The 26,000-nt window shown below is 43.5% G+C and overlaps 1 protein-coding gene across 2 annotated transcripts; it reads left to right on the top strand.

Moving 5' to 3' along the window:
• Positions 1 to 3,673: 3,673 nt before the first annotated feature.
• On the top strand, positions 3,674 to 25,749 carry UPK1B (uroplakin 1B). Of its 2 annotated transcripts, none has more exons than XM_075593639.1 (8): positions 3,674 to 3,813; positions 18,099 to 18,183; positions 19,028 to 19,228; positions 20,466 to 20,540; positions 21,351 to 21,473; positions 22,275 to 22,454; positions 24,105 to 24,188; positions 24,563 to 25,749. In XM_075593639.1, the coding sequence occupies exons 2-8, from the start codon at positions 18,118 to 18,120 to the stop codon at positions 24,611 to 24,613; spliced, it is 780 nt and encodes a 259-aa protein (XP_075449754.1). In that variant the 5' UTR covers positions 3,674 to 3,813; positions 18,099 to 18,117; the 3' UTR covers positions 24,614 to 25,749. The 2 variants fall into 2 exon arrangements, with proteins under 2 accessions (XP_075449754.1, XP_075449753.1); XM_075593638.1 differs by lacking the exon at positions 3,674 to 3,813 and adding an exon at positions 10,926 to 11,038.
• The last annotated feature ends 251 nt before the right edge of the window (positions 25,750 to 26,000 follow it).

Below are 26,000 nucleotides of genomic sequence, written 5' to 3'. Positions count from 1 at the left end.
TCAATGGGCTCATTGAATTCAATGGAGATTCCTCGACGGCGCTTTCCAGGAGCGAGTTGGCTGCCGTCCAAACCGCAAAACCGCAAAGCGGATACTTTTTCTAAAAGAGAGCTTTGATCACTGTTAGTCAAGTTCAACGTTAAGTGGCGTGGGAATCTACAGTTCTAGGGCACCCAGGAATAAAATTCTTTTTGCCCCTAGTTCCTAGACCTCCCCCCACTCGACCACCACCGGGTCCCTGAATCCTGGACCCCCGAGAAGGGTCGTGCCAAGAGAGCGGTTCGCGCCATAGGTTCCAATGGCGGCGGCAGAAACCGCTCAGGAAAATGACTAAGTGTAAAAAGCTGAAAACCATGTATCCATATCTCCGGTTCTGGAGGGTCCAGAGGGCCAGGGTTTGGGGTACCTGTAGTCACTGCTCCGGCATGACTGCAGAACCATCCTTGACCCTCTCGGACCAACCCGACAGAGTATGGAACCCCTTGAAGGTTGGGGTCTTTTCCCATAGACTCCAATGGCGGCCAACCTCCATTGACTGGCTATGGTGGAGAAACCTCATTGACTTCAATGGCGGCGATGCCCCGTTGAAAGTCTATGGCGGCAGATTCCCATAGCTGCCAATGGCGGCGGTTTGCCATTGAAAGTCTATGGTGGCGGAGCCCGTTGTTTTCAATGGGGATTTAGTGAAAAAACGTGATTTAATTTACAGCGGAGTTTATTGTATTAAAATAGGAAACGGTTTAATGTGTATTTGTGTAACTTTGGTTTCGAAGGTCGTAGCGGGTCGCAAATTGGACCATATGGTGTCCCAGTTCCGGCATTGAGAACAGGGAAGTTTGGACCCGCTGAGCCCAACAGAACCAGACATTTTAATATGTTTGTGTTTAACTTGTAACACTGTATCCCAAGGCAGGGATAGAACCCAGAGGAAATTCCTTTGCATACCAGGGTAGCATATGGTCAGAGAGGCGACCCAATGTCTAGGACTTAAGTATTGTTCAAAGTATTTTGTCACCTTCCCTGTTTACCTGAGGGCGGAGACGACTCAAACCAGAGCAGTCTGTAAGTGTCTCATTTAACACCTTACAACAAAGAGTATCCTGCCAGAAATCCCATTTGGTAGACTGGCTGGCATTCCTGATGTAAATGTGGGGCTACAGAAATGAGACCCCCAGGGTCCTAGTGCGCATGTCCTAACTAGCAGGGGGCATGGATTAAAATATATTCCCACGTTGAAGATTGGCTACAGGTAATTGTGGCCCAATCACCTGTACTTAATGTTAAGGATAGGGTCACAAAAGATTTATAAACTGTGGTCAACCCTATATCCTTTGTCTTCTGATACCATGTTGATTGTACCTGATTGCTGCTGAATTGCTATGCAACATACTTCTCATCCCCCATCCCCAAAGTAAGTGTACTTCTTGCCTGTTACTGTACTATATTGAGTTCACCTATCCAAAGGAATAAATATACTTTATTATATCTAAGACTCGTTCAGTTCAAACCCAGTTATTTGGTGTAACTTACAACCTGTCATAAGCTATCGTGACACTGACATTCAAGCTAACAATCTTTGCTAGTATGACTGCTAGAGGAGAAACACAGTGTACAGGTAGATATACTCATAGCCTGTACCCGTGACTACAGTACTACCCCCCACACCACAACGACACCAATACTCTTGGCCAAGCACTGCCACCCACTTTACTTACTTCTTCTACCTACTGTACTTCCTCACCTGTTGTCTCCTGAAGTCTAATAATAATATCACTTCAATTGTAAGCGTTGCGGGACAGGAATGTATATTTTTCCTAGGTGGAGAAGACAACTTTCAGAAGACATCATGCAGAATGAGTGCTATGAACATGGTATATGTTATGGCATCTTGCCTCGGTTTCCATAACATATCCAGAGTCGAGGTGTTTGTAGGGCAGGGTTTGGGTTGCTGTGTTAGTCCGGCAGCGCTAAGTGCAATATGTGATGTCTTTTATTGGTCTAACAAAACCGTATTTGTTATGAGTGTTAACACATGAGTTTCTAAGACCAACAATGGGTAGAAAATAAATACTATGTGACATACTGACTGTTATTATCGTGAAGAAGTACTTAATCACATTCACTCAAAGTCTCTCTCGTCTATCTTTAAATGTGGCCTCTGGTCTGCAATTCGTTTCCTTTCAATCTTGCGTCTAGGCCTGGGACATAGTACCGTAGGCCGTAGTGAGCCGCACTGAGCAGATGCACTTACCCCCTGCATCTGTCATCAGCGTGGCTTTAGCAGCCGCTTCCGCATGCGTGCGGAGGCTCAGATATTTTGAGGAGACAGGCTTGCTTGAATTTCGGCGCTGAGGGGAGCGGAGGAGCGGTCACATGACCGAAAACAGCCAATGGGAGCGAGGGACTAGCCCCACCACCCGCCATGCCTCCGCTCCGCCTTCGCCCCACCCCCAAAGCACGCTCACTGCCTCGCCTGCTAGGACACAAAAAAGCTCCTGTTTGAGCAGGCGAGGCAGAGCAGGAGCGCGGATCAGCGCGGCCCGAGGCACCATGCCCGAGGCCTTATTTTTTCCCCGGAGGTATTTGAAAGCTGTGTGTCCCAGATGTCACAATAAAATGAGGTGTCCTCTAACTTTGCAACTTTATTTGCACCTGAATGTGTTGACTGGAACTCAGAGACGTTGAGGGTTATTCATTAAACGGTGGCATTGCTGATCAGGGCATTATCTCACGGAGAACCCCCATTAGGCCTGGGAGATAGTGATTTTGTCCGGGCTGAGGCGCGCTGAGGCTCAGGGAAAGCGGTGCTTTCCCTGACCTTACACAGCGCGCCGTCCGTGGGCGTGTCGGGGGCGGGCCAGTGACGTCACGGAGCTGGTTCACCCTCATTGGGCGAACCGCCCACGTGACCGGCCCTGTGCTCCGGCGAGCGCCAAATTTGAAAACTGTGTGCGACACACTCTTCCCCAAGCGTGCGGAGGCCAAGCAGCAGCACGCCTCAGCACGGGTCGGCGCATAAGCGCTGACCATGCCCGAGGCCTTAAACTCCATGGGGGGTTCCATGCTGTCAGCACTGTCACCGTTTAATAAATAACCCTCTTTGTTTAGGATATTCAGCATTGTAATAATCATTCAGTATAACACGTGTTCGTCTTCGCAGTCACACATCTCTTCTAAGTCACAGCAGACTTGCAGCTATTTTGCAAACTGAAATCATCTATATTTAAAAGGCCATAACCACAGAAAAACAAAATCGAGATCAATTACCCTTAATGCACCTCATAAAATTACAAAGCTTTTAAAGGTTTATACCCAGAGTTCATTTATTTGTCATCCTAATGGCTTACACTGCCAGCTATAAATGTATTCAGAAATAAATGACTTGCTGGGGCCTTTATCCATTTAATACTCATAAAATGTGTTAAACGAATATACTGTACATGCAGTATAAATATTTATAAAGGCAAAAAGATAGCGGAGCAGAATTTATTGTGACACGGTGCCGTTAAATGCCTAAATTGCCTTGGCAGCTCTTGGAAAACTCACGCTGGAAAATCTATTACGACCTGTTTGATGACTAGAAGAAATGCATCTTTGTGACAGACAGAGCCGAGCACACTGCCACGTGCGCTGCCACGGGAACTTGTACACAGCACAAAGAAGGAAAGCTGGACATTTAGGCGATCAGGGTCACATCAGGCCAGCTTTCTATTTGCAAACTCTCAGTGCTTGTAACATGATTTTCCACCTTGAATCAGAATGTTGAGGATGTGACTATGGGGAAGACCTGTTGTAGGAACACTTCTGTATAAGGTAGGTGGGATGATGTTTGTGGTAATTACTGTAGTATGATATATACAGTATATAGCTGTATTATCACCCCCTCCTTATCTATGCCAGACTTGTGTCCCTTCCAGCGGTCCCCTCCATACATCGCTGGCGGTGACTATGCTCCGATAAGGAGTATTGTTTCACGATTCTGGATTACGTAACTGCCATTGTCTTGAATGGTAGTTAACGTGGGATGGAGCCACGACACCCATATCAGAGCTCAGTGAATCTCTCCCTATATCCCAGCGTCCCCACTATCTATCCCGGCTTCCTTTGTCTGCTCTGCCTCCTTTTTCCCTCTCCCCCAATATTTTTCTCTGTACCTTTGTATTCTCTCTCTGCATCATTTAGGAAGTGGGAATAGGTGGTAACATTGCAGCACTGGCGTTCCTCATTTAACATTGTATTCACAAAAGAACCAAAGGGTCCACAACCACATGGAGGGGGGTGGGGGCAGGCTGCCGGGGTGTAGCTTTTCCTTTAACTATCTTCTTAGTGGAGCTTAAGCACAGCGATAGTTGCTCATACGCTTTGAATTTGAAGACTATCAGTCAAAGACCAGGCCAGCGACCACCAGCTTCATCCAGAGGCTGAATGATCTGCAGTAGACAAGAATCTGCAGATCATGTCCTAGGTTCTTTTAAGAGGATTCTACTGGTCAGAGAATCCCTAGGACAGGACAGGCCAACTCCAGTCCTCAAGGGCTACCGGGTCAGGTTTTCAGGATATCCCTGCTTCAGCACAGGTGGCTCCTCCTGTGCTGAAGCAGGGATATCCATAATACCTGACCTGTTGGTGGCCCTTGAGGACTGGATTCGGCCACCCCTGCCCTAGGACATGCAGGCATTAACTGCCATTGACTTGAATGAAAGTTTTACGCCGATTTACAGCAGGTCCCAAATTTCTTAGCAGAGCATTGTGTGAATCTCCCATCCCCAAGTAAGCAAAGAGACAGGAGAAAGGGAGAAATAAACCACCCAAACTTCAGGTTACAATGTTAACAACAATTTGCAGAATACATTTTTTTTAAATTATTATTTTAAAAACAGAGTTGTTTTTTTTAATGCCTCTCCTTGTTTGTTTTGGGTATTAAACATGTAACCCCCATTCCCCGGCTGTCAATGGTGTCACGTCAGATTAATCCACAAAGTAACAGCTCAGTCTCTAGCCATATAGATGGTATGTGGGTAAGTGCTGGCTGGGCGTGGATCACAGTACAGTATAGAAATGGGCGCCAGGAACATTTATAAAAGAAAAGGGTGTTTATTGAATAGCCACCCAAAAACAGTTCTCTTTGATAGTCACAACACACGTGGCAAAGTATAAGAGCTCAGGGAAATCACCCTCCAGTAGGTTCCGGTCCTTTCCAGAGGAGGTAGGGTGGCCACATTACCTATTGCATAAGGATTTAGTGGAATAGCTTGAGAGAGACAATGATAACGAGAAACAGACTGGCTAATCCAATAGAGTATAGGTTGCAGTATGGGCAATCCTGTGAGGACAGTATGGCATCCTTCTCCTACAAACGTAGGCTTCCTAATCCTTTAACAGGTGCTTACTGAATATTGGGGCACGTTACTTAACTGGAAAATAATATACAGTGACATAGACACAACTAGCTGCAGGCTAGACACCTAGAACCTTATATGCAGGACTTACAATGAGGACCCCAGTCAGAACTCTGAAGAACCTGCTTCCAGAATAAAGGGTGGGGCTATATATACCATCTGTGCTTCCTGGTGACATTGCTGATCACAGGGTAGAAATGGGGGGCTGAACCCTGAGTGATCCCACCCACTTATCCCCTTAAGGCAGTTAACCACTTATAGAAACAGTAGCCATCCAAGAGGGGTCTACAAACATCACTGGCATTAGTTCAGTTGGGTCCTATACAGCATGGCCCGAAACTCATAATCCACATTTGCTTCAGTAAGAAAGCTTAGGGGCAGGGTTATTTGTAGCTGTATTGAAAGAAAAATGCACTTTGACATAGCTACATAAAACTGAATTAGTCAGAATGAATTAATCCTTAACGTACAATACATTTCCTTTTATTTCAATGAAGCCTCTGCTCATTTTTGATTTTGTTTAAATCATAATTATAGCTGAGGACATCTCTCACTGGCCATTGTGTGTGAGGACATCTCTCACTGGCCACTGTGTGATAGACAAAGAAAGAAATGCTCTTTTTTTAACTACTCCCCTCCTTAGATAAAAGAAACGCTCTTGTGCATTGCACGGTGCCGCTCCTGATGATGTCACTGTTAATGATTTGCTCTCAGGTATCTCCAAAACATGGCCCCGGATCAGTATGCTGGGAATGGACATAAAAATGTATTGAGCAAGCTGCAGATGACGTTACAGTATATTGAATAGGGACCAATATACAGTACCAGGAACCCTTAGAATTGACTGCTGTGGTCATGCACATCGGTGGCTGATGGTTTGAGATGGCTTAGTCTCCTTAGTCTAAATTAGATATTTTCTAACAAGAACGTGACATTGCCATGCCCTGTGTTATGGGACATGGACTAGTTTCTCCTGTGCATTTCATGTACGCAACAGTAATAGTTGACAAACAAAAACAACTGGATATCTTGTATTGGCTACAAGATTTGGCATAAGAATGAATAAAACATGACTGAGCTAACCATTCCTCATGATTCAGAAGAGCAGTTAAATTGGCACGAGGCTAGCTGTAATGGCAGTAAGAATGACACATCCTGGTCTGTGTCAACATGTATTTGAAAATATGCATATATTACAGGTCTCCATCCTTATCGCACATAGAGGCCAAGTAACTGGGGTTATAACCTGTCCTATAATCAGAGTTACATTATAAGGGACTGAGACCTGCCTTGGGTTCTTATCACCGTGCATGGCAGTGTAAAACGAGAGCTGAGTAATACACAGATGGGCAGTGTCAAATGTTTTTTTAGATTTACAGTCAACTGGTAAAGCCAATGGAAGGCTGGGCCAACAGCAAATATATACCAACCGTACTAATCGTACCAAATGGTCTAACTACCTACACCCTGTCTCCTTTACACACATGCCACTAACTCTATATTAACAGTGGGGGCCTTTTCCAGCCCTGATTTTGTATTTCCATTTGCCAGTTGGCTATAAAAGAACAGGATCTGGGGAAAGACAGATATGGATCATTATCATTCTGTTAAACTGAAGTTAGTTGTCATTAAGAGGCGTTTCTTATTTTGTAGAGTGCTTTGCTTTTAACCCCTTAATTCCTAGAGTATTTCGGAAAAATACATTGCAGCTTTCAAAGGCCTGTAGATACATTTCCACGGACTGGATAGTTACTTTTTTCTAGATAAACCTGTTTGTCTCCTTTCCTATAGGGTGTTTTGGGCTGACATGGAACACAGTGCTGGCCATTTCAGCAGCAGCCCCCAAAGAACAAGATACCTAATACGTGCAGAGCTGCATGAAATTTGGGATCGGCAAATAGTTTACATTGCTCACTGAAAAATAATGCCTAAAAAAATAGTGCTTTCACATGGTATGTGGTCAGCAGAAAGCTGATAGATGATAGATCACACCAACGCACCAAAACCTGCTGTAGTCAAAGATCAGATAGGACCTCTATGCATTAAACTACATAATATCCCTGTACACACTGCATCTTACTATCCAAGTTGTAACCTAATTATGTATCCATGTTATGTTTAACCGCACCCCCTTTCCTGCTTTTGGTACGCCTTCCCTCCAGGAAACTCAATAACAACATTTTTTTTTAAAGTGAATTAGTTTTCCATAAAATAGTGCTTTCTGGGGCACAGGTTTAATGAAAATTAACACACCCCTCTTACAAGTGTCCCATTGTGAGGAGACAGGTTTACTCCATACCCCAACATAGTTTCCACTCCGGGTTTTCTAGCAATCAGAATTGTTACCCGAATAGTCCTAACTCTATTTTATCATGAGAGTTCAATCCAATGCTTTGTTTCTAGCGCTGATCACAGTGCGCTCTTGTTTTTTTAACAGCACTATGGACATTCATACGTGGGGAATGTGTAGTGGTTTATAATCGTGCAGTTACATTGACAATATCGTTTTATCATAACCCCCCAGGAAAACAAAAACAACTGCAGGGCAAGGGGTGACAGAAGCCCAACCATCGAATACCAATAACATTTTAAGAGCAACACTTTCAATTGGGAGTTGATCTGAGGACATACAGTGGAACAACATTTGGGGCCTTGCTGTATCTCCAAACTTCAGTAAATGCAGAGTGCTACAGAATATATTACCATCCTATAAAACTACTAAAAAGTCACCAAAGAGGTCACATAGTTGCTTCCAAGCCTCGATTTTGTTACCGCAGGCTTTCACTTTTTGAACTAATGTTGCTACATGACAGTCTTTATAGTGATGTTGGGAGAGGGGGTTGACCAGACTTTTCGGTGATCACAAAACACCAGGCAGTACGAGAGAGTTAAATAAACTGAGGTACAGATACATGTCAATAACACACCAGAACCGGGGGATAACTAGGACTCACTGGGTGCAGGGTGTTGCCGAAGCTATCTTACCCTGGAAGCGGCCTCGATTCGCCCAAACCAGACTATCCCAGTAACAAGGGATCACCACCTCTCGGTCCACAGTTCATTTCCAGTTGATCTCTAGTCACCAAGACCAACCATGAACAACTCTCACATCGACACAGACTTCTATAGTTTCCCGGCCTCTGTCTGAAAACATGGAGAACCGGGTGCCAACCAATCAGCGGAGACCTCTCCTCTGCTGAGCCAATCAGGAGCCGGGGGCTCACTTGGGACGGAACAATCAGGGCCATGGGTGGTGCTAGGGCCTAAGGGCCTAAGGACAGCCCTTAGGGGAGGTGCTTGGGAGCATTGAAAATTGGAACTGACCAATGAGAACTGAGCCAACAAGCGCTGGTCTCCGATTTGAGCTCCATAGCTCCCGCAGAGATAGACGCCACGTTGCCAGAGGAGAATAATACCTCCCCTGTGGAAGTGTGGTCTCTTCCAGCAGGGGGGCTCACCTTTCCCCACCTCCCCATTGTCCATAAGCACCGCACCTGGCCCCACACAAAGGCTAGCCCTCTGGCTCACTGTATGCTGGCCACTTGACCGCTGTTACTGGCCCAGGCATGCAATGAGTCACCCAGATAGAGTTGTAAATACAAAACACCCAAAAACGCGTCTCGCCATCTTGACTGGTAGGGGCAACTAGCGGGCTTAACCTGTATTATACCAGTATGTCCCTACAGTCACAGTAACTCCTAATCATCCCCAGATGTTCATCTTGTCCTCGTTTGGAGATTGGGACGGTTGATATAAAAGTCGGAACCTTCTTTTCGTACATCTAGTGGTGTAGCGTTATACTGTATTGCCTTGTTAGCATGTTATGACAGCTTTGTGAAAACAATCATATACAAACTGTTATTTTAACCCCTTCCTCACTGAGGGTTGGTTACTTTTTATATTTACTATATGGGTTATCTTAATTGCAACTGAGCCACTAAATGTACAGTATGTATGGAGTTATTTGGCTAAGTTAGTCAGTTTGGGTGTTTTTGACCCCTTCTGTGTTTAAACATATAATACTCAATTACCTAACACCCGAGATTTGCATTTAGAACTCTTTTTCTATATGTATTGTGACAAAATGAAATGTTTGTTTCCAAAGAGTCTCTCATTACAATCCTGGGAAGTGGCAATCAGGTCCCCACATGGGCATTAGGGATTATACATTGGGCGGCCTCTTTCCTCCCCCTCACCCTGAGATAAACATGCGTGACAGGTGTTTGAAATTTGGATAATTGATGTAAAAGCCCAAACTGGCTTAAGCGATCCATGAAACCAGCCTTTATAAGCAATCGCCTACCCCAGCAAAAAGGAGAGAGAGAGAGAAATCTTTTTGAAAAGGGTGCACTCCTTTCGAGCCCGCTGCTAGGTAAATAAACCAGTGAGAGGTTTGAAGGTAACCTCCTAATATCTAAAGAGCAAATCTAGGTGTGGTCAAGAACATTCCATGTGTGTAAAATGTGAGACCAGTACACCTTGGTAGGTATAGTGTTAAACCCTGAATATATCAGGTGGCAGATTGATACATATTATATATAACATTCATATACAAACTGTTCTTTTAACCCCTTACTCACTGAGGGTTAGTTACTTTTTGTATTTACTATATGGGTTATCTTAATTGCAACTGAGCCACTAAATGTACAGTATGTATTGAGTTATTTGGCTAACTTAGTCAGTTTGGGTGTTGTTGACCCCTTATGTGTTTAAACATATAATACTCAATTAACTTACACCAGAGATTTGCATTTAACATAGAGTACAGAGCAGCAAAATCCGGATTGGTTCAGCTTGTTTGCAGTAAACCTGAGCTGGAGCCATTGTTCTTGTAGACATTCTTCTTACTGGGGCATCCTGTGTACACCCCACGTGGCTATTACTAGCCAGCGTTTAGCGGCATTCGCAAAGATTGCTCCCTGGTAAAAGTGCGATGGTACCAGGAGATACTGAGATCCGCTACTTTTTTATTTACAAACCCAGAATAAAGCTACGTTCTTATTTACATTCTTATAGTTCTGTTAATTTGCCTGCGTTTTACAAACGCTCCCTGCGTTTCTGTTTTAACAGCATAATTGATGGATAATTATTTCTAACATATGGTCCAAAGAGCTTGGCCCCACTGCTTAATACACGTGGGATTTTTTGGTCATCAGGCACAATACCAATGTTTATTTAAGACCCATTGACCAGTTTCCCCTCTAGCAGCAAAGGATTTACTTATCAGCAGAGACTGTTCAATGCAACATAGAAAGAAAGTGGATCACCTCAGTGATTCATATCACAGGCTGAATTTATTCTGACCTCTGCCAGCAACTATCCCCATTATTCAACTGATCCACAGTGATGGTGTTTAAGCCATTAATCAGTGGATGGCTTTCTATAGCTGCCTGCATGAGTGTGCAGCATTTATTTAAAAGCTGCATTCCTGCATACTAAAGGTATGGCATGGATGTCTTGTCCCACCCAAAACCAGGAACTGGTTCAGCCAGGTATCTTGGTCATGTGACTGCTTCCCTCCAATGGCAGAGCACCTTTGCCTGGTGTTCTGAGCTCTTTAAAGAGTTGCTAAAACAAGCAGTGAAACAGGTGCTCCTTATCTCTCAGGGAGCTCTTGTCTTCAGCTACAGGAGTACTAGGTGAGTTATTACTGGGGGTGGCATACACATCTTAGGAGTATTAAATCAAACATAGAAAGGGATTGGGTTAGATATATCTAACTTGTCTAGGCATAGATACACATAGATTAACACGAATTAATGATATTAATACTCAGTTACAAGGTCTGTAATGTTCTGCAATTGGGGAACATGCTGGATTTCTTTGTCAGGGTCCAAGTGGCTATTGACTCCATTCAGAGTCATGCTGAACCTCAGTCACACAATGGTTCCATCTGTATTTTTGGGGGGTTAGGAAGTGTTTGTTTGTTAACCCTGTGAGTTATCAAGCCCAAGGTCCCTGCTAGCCAATCTGGCATGCAAGGGGTTAATAATTACACTAGAATGGGTAAGTGTGCATGAATGGGAACAATTTAAAGGATTTCAATCCCCATCTCTTTATGATGGAGGGTTTGTATTTGCGCTGTACCTGGCGTTACGGATTTCACCACGGTGTGTTAGTACTTTAATATAAGGCAGTAACCATATTGCTACCCCAGGGGTGGCCAACTCCAGTCCTCATGGGCCACCAGCAAGCCAGGTATTGGGGATATCCCTGATTGAGCCCCCTGTGCTGAAGAAGAGATCCTGGAAACCTGACCTGTTGGTGTCCCATGAGGACTGAGTTGGCCGCCCCTGGCTTAGTACCTGGTGTGTGAATACATTCCTGGTACAGGTAGCTCCTCTTGTAGGAGTGGCGGCATTTCTAGTTTCTTCTACAAATAGATTGTGTGTAAACAAACGTGCATTGTGCTGAGGATAGGAATATTCCAGCACACCACCCTGCTATTCTCCCCTGTCTAAACCAATTCCACGATTTGTACTAATAGGTGGTGATCTAGCAATGAGTCTTAACCAGAACATGTCATTCACTTTTTGATAATTGGCTGTAGGAGACATGTCTGCAATGTTTGGGATATCTGTCTCTCTCTATCCCAAACATTGCAGACATCAGCACCCTAAAGCTATGCAAACAATATTGATGCAGAATTGGAGGTAGTGTCTCCTACAGCCAGTTACAGTATATATATATATATATATATATATATATATATATATATATATATATATACACACAGCCAGTTATAAAATTATATATATATATTTTAAATTGGACTGCTAAGGCTTTATAGGTGAGTGAAAGCACATTTATGTATTCTCTTTTTTTTTTTTTCTCTCTTTTTTTTTTTTTTGTAAGAATCCCTATGTATTAAATTTTATTAGACACGAAAACCATTACTTTATATGGTGAAAGTGGTAGCCATTTTGTCATATCCCCACATGGAAGATAAGTCTCAGTAGAGAGAATAAAAATGTATAAATAAATTTAAGAAATACACTTTTTTTTTTTTTGTGATTTGCAAATCTGCTTTGCTAAAAAGTCACATTTTTTTTTCTCTCTAAAATGTGCCTTTTTGTTGAAGTTCACAAGTGTTCAAATGCACGAAATTACTCAAATTGCAGTATAGAAGGACGTAATCCTTGTTAATTTCCTAAAATGTGCTTGAGAAATGTTTTTGAGATAATCTCGCCCCTTGTGCCTGGTTTGCAAACATTGTTGCACATTTCTAAGGGGATGTACATGAAAGGCTTTTTGTTGCTACTTATCAGAAAAAAGAAAAAAAAAGTATCCAACAATTGTGGCCAAGAGGGGTGGGAGATGTTCCTGTAAATGATCATTTGCTGAGGGAAAAAAAATATGTGCTGTATCTTTACTTTCTCCTGCAATAAAATCTCTGATCCCAGGAGAGTATATCCGGTATATTTCCTAGCCTCTCTCGCTGAAGAGTTTTCAGCCATTGGCCAGTGCAATCGGTTTTAATAGTTGACTTTCTTTATATAAATGTGGTTTGAATGTTGGGTCCAATAATTTTCGCCTCTTAATTGCCAATTGGGCAGTAACAAAATGGTAATGTGCCTGGGACCGTTCAAACCGCGTTATTTGTTTTGTAGTCTTTGCATTATATACTTTATTTTTTGTCTGCCAGTTAGCGTGTGGTGTGAGGGGTTCTGTATTTTTATTTATACAGTAGCTTGAGTTCTGGGTGAACATACACTTGATGTCAGCCATATAGAAATATGACTTGCTTTGTTTAGCCACAAGTGTGTTGGCTTTTCCTTTGACCACATGTGATCTAGATGACATGTATGTACAGTAAAAGCACCGAGACTTAAAACGCATGTTAAACATTTCATGTCTGTGAAACTAAAATGTTGGGATTTTTTGTGTTTGCCAAACCCACTTTTACAACAATCATTTGTAGCCCTGACTGTTAACTCTGCAAACAGCTAGAACAAGGGGGGGGTGGGGGAGTAACTCCGGCCCTCAATGGCCACCAACAGGTCAGGTTTTCAGGATATCTTCAGCATAGGTGGCTGTCAATGACTGAGCCACCTGTTGGGATATCAGGAAAACCTGACCTGTTGGTGGCCCTTGAGGACTGTAGTTTCCACTCCTGAGCTCGAAGATTAATGCTTTAATTCCAACCATTGCTGTCTCACCATGCTGACTTGTCAGCCTTGTAATTGGGGATCTATTCTCCTGTCAGAGGACCTGCATTGCATTTGTAGCATAAAATACTTAAGGGGCTTATTATAAAAACTAACCTAGTTAAAGCAGCAATTTCCGAACAGCCTGAATGCGGTGTTTGGCCTTCCCGGCTGTTTAACCTCATAAGGTGGCAAGTAACACTTTGAAGGAACATAGCTGTTCCATATTGCTTGGAGGTAGCCAAGCTACTAAATGTATGTATGATATATCTATTACACACGTGTGTGTGTGTGTGTGTGTGTGTGTGTGTGTGTGTGTGTGTGTGTGTGTGTGTGTGTGTATATAACCTAATGGTAACTTGCATACTGCTGGATCTCTCCATCTTATTTTGCATGAGGCAAATGAGTTAAACTGTTTGTGTGGGGGTTTATTTCCTTTTTCGTGCTTACGAGTCTCCTACCTATGCTGATCCTTAATAGTTGCATTGTTTACCATTTGTTGTGTGGTCCATATAATTTGCAGACTTGTACTTGCAGCAAATCATGATTCTGACTATTGATGTGAAGTAACGCTGTAAAAATAAATGATGCATATTTTTTTTATTTGTAATGATGCTGAGCTTTGGAATTTAAATAAGTAATATATTCAGTATGAGAGTTGGCATAATACAGGGGTACTCAAATACAGTCTTCAAGGGCCACCAACCGGTCAGGGTTTAAGGATATCCCTGCTTCAGCACAAATGGCTGTCATAATGATAGAGCCACCCTTGCTGAAGCTGGGATGTCCTGAAAACCTGATCTGTTGGTGGCCCTTGTGGACAGGAGGTGGGCACCCCTGGCATAGTAGTTCAATTCCTGCCTCTTGCAATTCGTCTCCGCCAAAGGACTTGACTTTATTTTCTTCTTTGTCTGAACGTGTATCCAACATAACTTGGCAATGAATCTTGTTTACAAGCCTGGCTCGGGTTACCCTAAGGAAGTGACCGGTAATGCGGGCTCAATCCTACGGATCCACAATCGCAAGAAGTGGCACGAGGTTTCCTGGGGAGCCCTTTGAGGGGATAGGGTAACTCCATGTTTTGAGGTGTCCAGCTTAGCTGGAGCGGGTTAACATTCCGTTCTCCGCTCCGTGTTTTACAAGCTGCCATGTAGACCTGCAAGATAGAGCTGTAGCAATACTTACTGGCCCTGTGACCGCGGGAACACTCGGCTCCTCCGTGGGCAGCCGACAGAATTATTTGTGCGGTTATTTAAGTACCGTAACTGCAACTCCGTACATTATGCGTGTCCAGCAGGTGGCGCACTGCATATCTTTGCCTATGATACTCAGAAGTGGTCACGATGTCGCAAATTGTAAATAAATGCCGTGTTTTATATATACACCGAAAAGACGAAGCCTTGCTACGTTTGTAGAAATGAGCCACCATAATCCCAGGGTGGCTAATGAGGTGTGCTATATTACAGGTTTCCATGTACAGGGGGACCTCGATATCCAACGGTCCGCTTTCTGTCGGACGCATAATCCGACGCCGCACAATGCTGGACGCATTATCCGACGTCGGAACAGCTTATCCGACACTCGCCACCGCGGATTAGCATGGACCCGCTATCCGTTTGCGGGACACATTCCGGTGGATAAGCGGGGACTCCCTGTACCTGTTGCTAGTTTATTTTGGGTGATGCTGGCTCTGTCGTTTCCACTTCCGTCCGTAAGCCTTCTGTGTTTAGAAATGTGGAAGGTGTTGCCGGCCTCTGCATTGTACCTTGATGCTGGAATGTAAAGTAGCGCAGGAATGTGATCCATCCGGTCTGAATCTGGCTGTGGGTCTTTTCTTGACCTTAGCCACAGAACCACTGTTTGGCTGGCTATAGTGTTCCCGGTTATGGCGACTCGGACAGAAGCCATCATGGGAACTTCCGTGACCAATGACCATTATATTGCTGTGTTGCACATCCTTTTGTTCATAAGTTTACCCTCCTTCCTAGTACACGTATTATAATGTATGGTTTATATAAAGGGTCTCACTGTATCTGTGCTTGGTATACGGAAAATACATTTCCTTGTTTTAGTGTCCTAGGGAAATCCAAAAAGAAGCACAAAGGAAAAACGTGGGCATTTCACAAAAAGGACAACCTTTTTTGTGTTTCTTGGTTTAATGGAGAAATTCTTCAGTTACATATTTTGGCCCCGAAGTTACAAGATTTTCAACAATGCTACTGATGGTCCTGCATTCACCATACATATTTGGCTCCTCATGAGCTGGACACCCCTTTTTTATTTGTGTGTCTCAGTCAAACTTTTAAAGCGCATATTGCCTGACCATGAAAAGGTCGCCTTTTTAGGGAGAGTTTATACCAATAGGAGAAAGTCCAAGTCCTCAAAGCATAATTCAAGAATCGATGGTGTGGTAACTCGCCCAATGTGCAAAGCATTCCTAGTCTTTATATTTTCTTGAAGTGCTGTTGGGACAGTGACCTTTTTTTAAATGCAAAAGTCCTTACCAATACACATCCTTTCAAATTTCCCTCCTTTTAATTTATTCCCCCCCCCCCAATTAATGTTGCATAAAATAGTGCCTGGTGAGTGAATGCATGGTATTGAGTAGTGAGATCCCGTTTGAGAGCAGGTGCCTGCTCCGTTGAACTTTGAGTGTCTGTCTCTCTGACACTTACTCAATGCCTCGCAAATCTTTCCTTTAAGCACACCGGTTCTGTAATGCTCTTGGGATCTCTTGGGTGGGTGCAAGTTTTACGTTGCCAAACATCAACGTGCCACTAAAACCAAGGTCTAGCTGAACTCCAAGGAACGCCCACTGCAGGCTGGGCATTAGTATGCCACAGTACAAATAGAAGGAAGTCTTTTGGGGCTATTATGCCTTACATTAGCTCAGGTGTCTGGGCTGTTACACAATGTTCTTTCTTATGGCTTCCGTGATGTTGGGTGTATTTTTAGTCTTTCTTTCTGCTCATTAAAAGGATGACAATCACTGGGCTGTATTTGCCATGCTGTGTATGAAAGCCACAAAATAAGGGCTGGCGGTGCTATCGGTGCCACTGCGGTGAGTCCCGCGGTTACATAGGCCCTGTGCTCTTCCCCCAAAACAATGACACTGATTGTCGGGGAGAGCGCGGGGCCTCTGTTTCCTTCTCCTGCGCCATCTCTTGCGGTCAGTATCCCTCCTCCATAGCGCGGTGAAGTCCAATGGCGACACCATACAATGTCGAGTGGTATCCCGTTGTCATGGAAACCTGACCTTGTGGCACTAGGAGGAGGTACACTGACAGGAAGAGATCGCGCAGGAGAAAGTGGGAGGTCCCGCACTACTGCCCTGCACCGAGCAATTTTCCTTGCCAGCCCTGGCTGTACCTCTAAGACATTGGGGGGTGGAAGGGGGGGAAGCTTTCAATGTGGAAAAGATGAACTTTGTTGGTACAGTACTATTCTGAAGCCAGGGTCACGTGCGATGTGTGTATTGCCCCAGATAGCATTAACTCAGCTCCCTTTCCAAATCACTCAAAGTCCTATAATATTTCCTTCACTTTATTGGAAAAGCAGCAGTAAATACAGGCACTTGTGGATGGTGTGTAGTAGTGATTTGTAGTTAGAAACGGGTAGAAAGAGATGGCCTTGCCATGGGAGAGTAACAGAGATGGGTGCTGTACTCACTGTCTCCAGGGTGGAAAAGGAAGTGAGGAGCAAGAGTCACACTAGAAGTGAGATGGGACAAACTACTGTCAGCAAAGACAGGGGGGGTAGAATAGCCCATTCTGAGAAGAATCTCAGAGGTTGCTGTAGCAACTCAATGGTTACATGCTCAGAGGCAGAAAGGGCAACATATTGATACATCACACAGGCTGTGTGTGTGTGTGTGTGTGTGTGTGTGTGTGTGTGTGTGTGTGTGTGTGTGTGTGTGTGTGTGTGTGTGTGTGTGTGTGTGTGTGTGTGTGTGTGTGTGTGTGTGTGTGTGTGTGTGTGTGTGTGTGTGTGTGTGTGTGTGTGTGTAACAAATGGCTGCAGCTGAACTTAAGGATCAGAGAGAGCAGAAGGGGGGCCAAACAGAAATATGATTCTTGTTCCATGACAAGTACTGTACATAGACTTTGTTTTTTCTCTTACAAAAAAGTGGACATCACTTGGATGGAAGACTCTTCTTTCGGTCATTTGCAATGCAAATCCAATGCAGGTTATTAAAAAAACGCACTTTATTTTTATTTTCTGGATTTAAGTTTATGCAGATAAAGGACTGCGTAACGCTGCTGGCTTCACGCAGAGATGGGAACGCTGCACCTGCTGCCGCTTTTATTTGACAAACTAAGACATCAAATATGTTGTGTTTATTTTTTTATTTTTTTTTAAAGGTTTGTCTGCTGTGTTTCCCACCCTCCACATGCTGACATTGTGTAACCGCACTTTGTGATGCGGATACACACACTGCAGATAATACTTCACAATCCTGAATAATCTGTGGCAGGTTCAGACCGTCACTCCGATGGGACGGTGTTCATTATACGCCTACTGTAGCTTTTCTCTCTCTCCCCCCTTTTTTTAGGCCATCGTGAGCTGTAGACATGAAGGAGGATTCGGGGGTTCGCTGTTTCCAAGGCATTCTCATCTTTGGCAACGTGATCATTGGGGTGAGCAGTTGTATGTGGTGGAAATCTGTCGTCCTCAGGATCACAGACACCTGTCTTCCCCCCCCTGTCGGCAGCTAAAGCTCATGTACAATCGCATATTAAGACCTTATTTCTGTATTGGTTTAGGGCTGTAATTTTGTAACCGTTTTTTTATTTTTTGGGGATGAACTGAGTGCTGTGTCCTGGGGTTCTCCCTTGTGGTCTATTAAGGAGCGCTACTGATTTCTACGTAGCCCTGTTCCTCGCTGCAGATGTAGTAAGACTTGCTGTTGTCATTTACAATTGGAGCCCCCCATAGGGGTAATCCCATTGCAGCTGTGGCCCCCGGAGATAGTGAGCTTTGCTACATCTGTAGGTGTCAAATAGTGAACCTACGTGTCAAACTAAGGCTACGCTTATAGTGACGGCGACGCGACGGTCGCTGGAAAATCAAATAGAGATGACTTCCAGCGATCGCGACCAATCCGTCGCGCTTACTATAAGCGCACGTGGCGGCGGCGACAATGCATGTTTTGCCGTGAGGTCGCCAGCACTATAAGCGCAGCCTAAGCCAGTTTATGGTAATCTTGTAAGGAGACTGGCATGTGACATTGCTCTATCATTGCTCTATCATGTAGGGCATCAGCATTACCACCGCCCCCCCCCGCCCCCCTAGTATATGGGGGTCTAGGTGAGGGGTGGGAAACTCCAGGCCAGGTTTTGGGTGTATTCCTGCTTCACCACCTGTGCTGAAGCAGGGATATCTTGCTGACCTGTTGGTGGCCCTTAACGACGGGAGTTGGGCCACCCCTGCTGCAGGTGATTAGCCGAGCACTGCCCCTAACGGTTCCTGTCTTGTTTGCAGCTGTGTGGCATCGCCCTGACGGCAGAGTGCATCTTCTTTGTGTCCGATCAGAATGGCCTTTACCCGCTGCTTGAAGCTACGGATAACGATGACATCTTCGCCGCGGCCTGGATCGGCCTGTTCGCTGGCTTCTGCCTCTTTATATTGTCTGTGCTGGGAATCGTTGGCATCATGAAGTCAAACCGGAAGATTCTTCTGTCTGTAAGAACTGAGAATATTCAATATGAAATCTGTATACTGTGTCTCAGCAGAGATAGCCGGGATCAGTCTATTATATACAGTATGGCAGTCTACCAGCCTGAGGTCTCCAGTCATTGCAGTATAACTGGGAGCAGTCTATTATATACAGTATGGCAGTCTACCAGCCTGAGGTCTCCAGTCATTGCAGTATAACTGGAAGCAGTCTATTATATACAGTATGGCAGTCTACCAGCCTGAGGTCTCCAGTCATTGCAGTATAACCGGGAGCAGTCTATTAAATATGGCAGTCTACCAGCCTGAGGTCTCCAGTCATTGCAGTATAACTGGGAGCAGTCTATTATATACAGTATGGCAGTCTACCAGCCTGAGGTCTCCAGTCATTGCAGTATAACTGGGAGCAGTCTATTATATACAGTATGGCAGTCTACCAGCCTGAGGTCTCCAGTCATTGCAGTATAACCGGGAGCAGTCTATTAAATATGGCAGTCTACCAGCCTGAGGTCTCCAGTCATTGCAGTATAACTGGGAGCAGTCTATTATATATGGCAGTCTACCAGCCTGAGGTCTCCAGTCATTGCAGTATACAATCTCATTCTCACAGCTTTCTCTTACAGTGCTTATGCGATGTTGAGATACTTACCACATCTACATGTTACAGTACCTACCTAATCTTGTCATTAAAATTAATTTAATTGACTACGGTAATAATAAAACTATGAATAAAGTCAAGACATTTTAACAGGAGTCTGTTGTAATCTACCTATGTTGTCTACATTTAATTGAGAATTGGCAATATATTACTTTTTAATCCCCAAAAATTGAACGAACTCTAGATGAACTGTTTTAAAATATTACTATTTAATTTTTTTTATTTTTTTTAAACTATTTTAACACAATTGGGGGGAGGGGGTCAGAGCTGAACCTCGCTATATTCAGCTCTGAAACAGGTCCCAGGATACTTCCTGGTGAAGTTTCCCCTTATTACTGCTTGGTTTTTAAAGGGGATTTAAATGACTATCCAATAAGAAGGCACAACTGATGTTGTTGTAGCTTCCTATTAGCCCAATATGGAAATTAAAGACCATTAACTTTCACTGTCTGGAAGCTGACGATAGTGGTGTTTTTGTTTCGGGGATGCCTGGTTGCCACCGTGTGAAAAAGTAAAATAAATAAATGTGCGGACTTCAAAGGGTACTTTAAAAAAAATGTAATCCTCCTTTTTTTTTTTTTTTTTTAGTATCTTATCCTGATGTTCATTGTCTTTTGTTTTGAAATGGCTTCTGCCATCACCGCAGCGACTCACAGGGACTTCGTAAGTATTTCCTGTCTGCTCCAGTATGTGTGAGCATGGTGATTTTGATTTATTTTAGTTTGTTCATTTTTAATTTCCCTGCACGACTTGGGTGTGAAAATTATACATTTCTGTACAGGACAGTAACAAAAAAACAGCCTGACAACGTGTGTGTGTGTGTATCAAGTCTCTGTTTTACTGCATTATGATTTGGGGTGATGCTCTACACCAGGGGTGGGCAACTCCAGTCCTCCAGGTGCCACCAACAGGTCAGGTTTTCAGTATATCCTGTCATCACTGATTGAACCACCTGTACCTGACCTGTTGGTGGCCCTTTGAGGTCTGGAGTTGCTCACCCCTGGCGTAATATCATATAGTGGTCTTAGTTATTAACTGGCCAACTCCAGTCCTAAAGGGCCATCAACAGGTCCGGTATTCGGTATGTCCCGGCGTCGGCACCAGAGGCTCAATCAGTGGCTCAGTCTTGAACTGAGCCACCTGTGCTAAAGCTGGGCTATCCTGGCAATCTAACCAGTTAGTGGCCCTTGAGGACTGGAGTTGGCCACTCCTGCTCTACACCGTCAGTGACGTGAAACTTTAGCTTTGCTGACTCCATCTCCATCCCTTTCTTCCCTGCTCTTGGTTCTCCATCAACTACTGTCTATAAATGTCAGATTATCCTCAATTTGTCCGACTCTTCTGCTCATGCTTCGTATGTAACTACCGAGTCCCCAACTACGAATCAGTGACCGGATGTACAAGGCCTCGCTGGAAACTGTGCCAGTTACTCATTCCTCTTTTTGCACTTTTTTTGTTTACCTGTTTTTCTAGTTCATTCCCAACCTATTCCTGAAGCAGATGTTGGACTTCTACCAAAACCCGAACCCCATCAACAATGACAATGCCTGGAAAATAGATGGAGTTACTCGCACATGGAACAGGCTCATGCTCCTGGTAAGCAGAATATTGCCTGTTCTTGGTTTGATCTTGTTCTACCAATAAAAATTGATAGATATATATCTCTATCTTTCTATCTATCCATCTTTCCATCTATCTATCTTTCCATCCTTCTTTCCTTCCCACCAATGTCTAGTCTTCAGGTCTGTGTTTTGAAGGATCGTTCTGCAGATCCGATACACAGTATAAAGCACTCTCTAATAAGCCATCGTTTTCCATTCACTTGTATACTGTTCACAATACATTTTCCTTTTTGACAAGATCTGCAGCTGGCAAGTTTCCTTTATTTTTAGGGATCTCCGTTTAGGAAGATTTATTGTAACCGTTCTTTGTCAATTGCATCTTTATGCTTTTAATGATGCAGAATAGATGCTACATGGCTTTAATGCAGGGAGGGTTTATGATCATTTGAACCGGCAGTCATGTAGCATATACAGAAGGGTGGCCAACTCCAGTTCTCAAGAGCCATCCCTGCTTCAGCACAGGTGGCTCAGTCATTGATTGAGCCAAATGTGCTGAAGCAGGGATATCCTTAATACCCGACTTGTTGGAGACTCTTGAGGATTGGAGTTGGCCACCCCTAAATATAGTGTTTTATTTTTAAGAGACTTTGCAAAAACACTTGCTAACACCTGTACCTGTATGTATTTTTGACTTACATCCCTCAGTATTCCAGGTGTAATGTATTGGCTAAAATGTTGGAGTAAGAAGGCACACAATGTGAGGGGGAAACGCAAGAACAGCATCAGATTTAAAATACTTTGGACAATGTTACTAACATGTTTTGATGTGTTACAGAAAAACTGCTGTGGTGTTAATGGACCTTCAGACTGGCAGAACTACGCCTCGGTATTCCGGGCGGGACACAGTGACTCTGAGTACCCCTGGCCGCGGCAGTGCTGTACGATCGATAACCTGGGAAATCCCCAAAACTTGCTGGGCTGCAACCTGGGAGTTGAGGGATACCTGCATACCGCGGTAAGATTGCAGCAATGACCCTGCGCACTTCATATTATTTTATTTGAGGAATGAGGTGCTTCCCATCCTGATACATAGACACGGTCTGTGGATTCACTTCAACGTCTGTGGATCTGCCCCAAATAAATACAAATGTAATATTTAATCGATCATTAAAAATAATAATTAAAAAAAGTATTTATAGTCTCTGGCAGGGGTGGCCAACTCCAGTCCTCAAGGGTCACCAATAGGTCGGGTTTCAAGGATACCCCTGCTTCAGCACAGGTGGCTGTCATTGATTGAGCCACATGTGCAGAAGCAGGGATAGCCTTAAAACCTGGCCTGTTGGTGGCCCTTGAGGACTGCAGTTGGCCACCCCTGATCTGTGGCTAGTTTCCTATTTCTGATCTGAATATAACATCTTTAACTTGACTGTGCCACTGTTGATTGGTTTGCAGGAAGCCTTTCTAGGTTACCCACGTTTGAAAGCAATATTGATGGGATTAGTGACAATATACATGTTGACCAAAGCCATCTAAAATGTAGCATCGCTTGTCTGATGCCTTAAGGCAGGGGTAGCAAACTCCAGTCCTCAAGGGCTACCAACGGGTCAGGTTTTCAGAGTATGTATCTTTATTTATATAGCGCCAAAAGTGTACTCTGCACTTCACAAAGAATACAGTACAGGGAATTATAATACAATAAGCGTGGCAAAATCAGACAATAGGAAAGGAAATCCCTGCCCCGCAAAGCTTACAATCTAAGTGGTATGTTGGGAGAGTTAGAGACAGTAGGTGAGGGATTAAGTGCTGTATATGGCAGTGCTTGGCCACAATGGGTGGTAGGAGGGACTGTGTGTGGGACAGTAGCCATGAGTGCAGGCTATTGGGATGCCTGATTTGTGGGGTGAGTTTTAAGGTTAGTATTAAATCATGTTAACACCATTTAAAGGGGAAGAGATGGCAGGTGTCCGTCCGTCCGTCATTAGGAGCGATATCCCTAGCAGTAGAAAGGAGTAGATGGAGAGAGGGTATGAATAAAGTGTTTGTGGGGATGCTTTTTATTGACAGGGAGAGAGAGAATAATGTATGGGCATAGGTGGAGGGAAGGAGAAGAAATGTGGATAGGAGGGGAGTGGGGAAGTTCGAGAGAACAGAAACATTTACAAAGGAGTGAGGAAATGGTAAACTGGAAAAGCAACAGGGAGGCCATAGTGAGATGCAGGAGGAGAGATTCACAGGTAATGGAGGCTAGGAAGAGTACAAATAATCACAGCATTTAGAAAGTTCTCACAGCTGCAGAGTTGTTGTTGTTGTTGTTGTGCAGAGGCCAGATTTTCCTCTAATTTTCATCTCCAAAATTAACTCCAAAGACACTTTATATGTGACACTTAAGATGTTACACAGCCATCATAATCCTTCAACACAGGTGGCTGTCTTTGACTGAGCCACCTGTGCTGAACAGGGATATCCTGAAAACCTGACATGTTGGTAGCTCTTGAGCACTGGAGTTGGCTACCCCTGCCGTAAAAGCAGTACAGTATGTTGGTATATATAAATTGGCGGTGTTGCGGTTATTCTCCCCATCCCCACGGTTCTTATTGCAAAGCAATTACTGTATATGGCTATTTTAAATAACCGCAAATCACAAACATGTCCTTGTACTTGACAGGGCTGCTACGACCAGATCGCTGGCCCCCTGATGCGACACGCCTGGGGAGTGGCCTGGTTTGGTTTTGCCATTCTCTGCTGGACGGTAAGTGTGGCACAGACTTTGTAAACCAGGGAAATCAAGTGTCTGTTTCTAACCCAATATCGTGGTGGTCTTAAACTCTACCCCCCAACAAATCACTGACCTAGAATCCATAGCCAGATGTCATTCTCTTTATTCTTTTTACATATTGTGGCTTTTCCCCTTATTTATCCTGGTCACGTGCTTCACCATGACATCTTCCGGTAGCTTTCTATGAATATTGATGGGAAAAAATATATACAAACCTATATCTATATCTATATCTCATTATTTTTCCCCCATGGCCAAACATTCTGAAATGGTATTGAAAGTGGTAAAGTATTAAGGTGCTTTTAAGCTTGTTTCTAACTTGCCCCTTTGCTTCTCCCCACTTTCAGTTCTGGGTACTCCTTGGGTGCATGTTCTACTGGAGCCGCATTGAATATTAAGGACTATGACGGGCTGACGTCCTTCTGCTTGAAGGTTTTTTAATGAAGGCCTACGATATGCCGGCCAATATGGAAGACATGAGTTTAACACCTTCCCAAGCTGCTTACTCTGACATATATGAAATATTGGTTCCTGGACATCTCCTCTTTATTTGCAGGGTTAAATGAAGTCGCCCACCCATGTCCTCTTCTAAAACGGGAAGCCGTGTAGGGCTCGCCTCATTCAAATAACACTAAATGCATAGACATTGGTTGTACAACTGTGATAATAACCACACTTCCAGGCAAGCCTCAGAAGGGGGGAGTGCTGGCCAGAATCTATCATCAGTCTCGCATTATCTAATTTTACTCTACTGGACCACAATTGGCAGACCATTTTCAAATATTAATATTTCTTTTTTTTTTTTAAATGGCAAGCCATCCAATAGCATGATGCACACTGCAACCTATATTTATGTACATGTTTTAATCCTGATATTGTCAAATTCATGCCATAATATAACCTTTTTTATATGTATTTAGTTTTCTTTTTTTTTTTTTTTTTAAATTGTGCATTCAAGTGTGTGTATATATAATGTGATTAGGGCTTTGCTTGATGACAACTTGGTGAATTAATTTTTTTTTCTATCCCCACTAAATACAATATACAATATACTGTTTTTGGTTTTGGGGATCACAAAAGTGAGGTGTCTACAGTAACACATTTTGAGGCTTGTCTTTTTTTTATTTGAGTATTTGGGTACAATAGCTTTTAAGGCTACTTTGTCACACTGTAAATATACCGTAAGAATGGGTCAAAAACACATCTCTCCCTTGATCAGTGGTGTGCAGAGATTGTTATTTGTGACAGTAGAGGTCTCCTAATGTAATTTCTCCAGAGCGCTGATTCGTTTTGCTGCTTGAATGGATCCGACACAATTTACCCAAAGAAAACTGCTTCTTCTCGTCTGAAATATTTATGGCTTTGATCTCGTTAGATATCCATGTTTGCATTCCCATTATCTTGTTTAAGATAATATATTATTTCAGTTGGTCTCTGTAGACAAATTAATATACACACGAATTGCTAAAGTAATTTAATAATGTTAATGCTTTTTAGTACAAGTGGACATAATAAATATTCACTTGTGTTTTTACATGTTCACTTAGTTTCTTCTGTCAGGAATAAAGGCAAAGGGCAGGTTACCTGTGAATAAAACTCCATTTTGTTTAGCCTCCATCGCAAGTTTACGGCATAAAAATGAATAAATGTATACTGTATGGTAGGTTCAAACTCTGATTATTTGTGTGAAGTAACTAACATTGGATTTTTTTTATTAGTATCTCGTATAAAAATTTGGCCATATAGAACATTTTACTAGTAAGAGAGACCACCCAGTTATCTACC

This window comes from Ascaphus truei, chromosome 3 (assembly GCF_040206685.1).
Source record: "Ascaphus truei isolate aAscTru1 chromosome 3, aAscTru1.hap1, whole genome shotgun sequence".
Taxonomy (NCBI): domain Eukaryota; kingdom Metazoa; phylum Chordata; class Amphibia; order Anura; family Ascaphidae; genus Ascaphus; species Ascaphus truei.
This window is presented reverse-complemented; position numbering and strand designations above follow the sequence as displayed.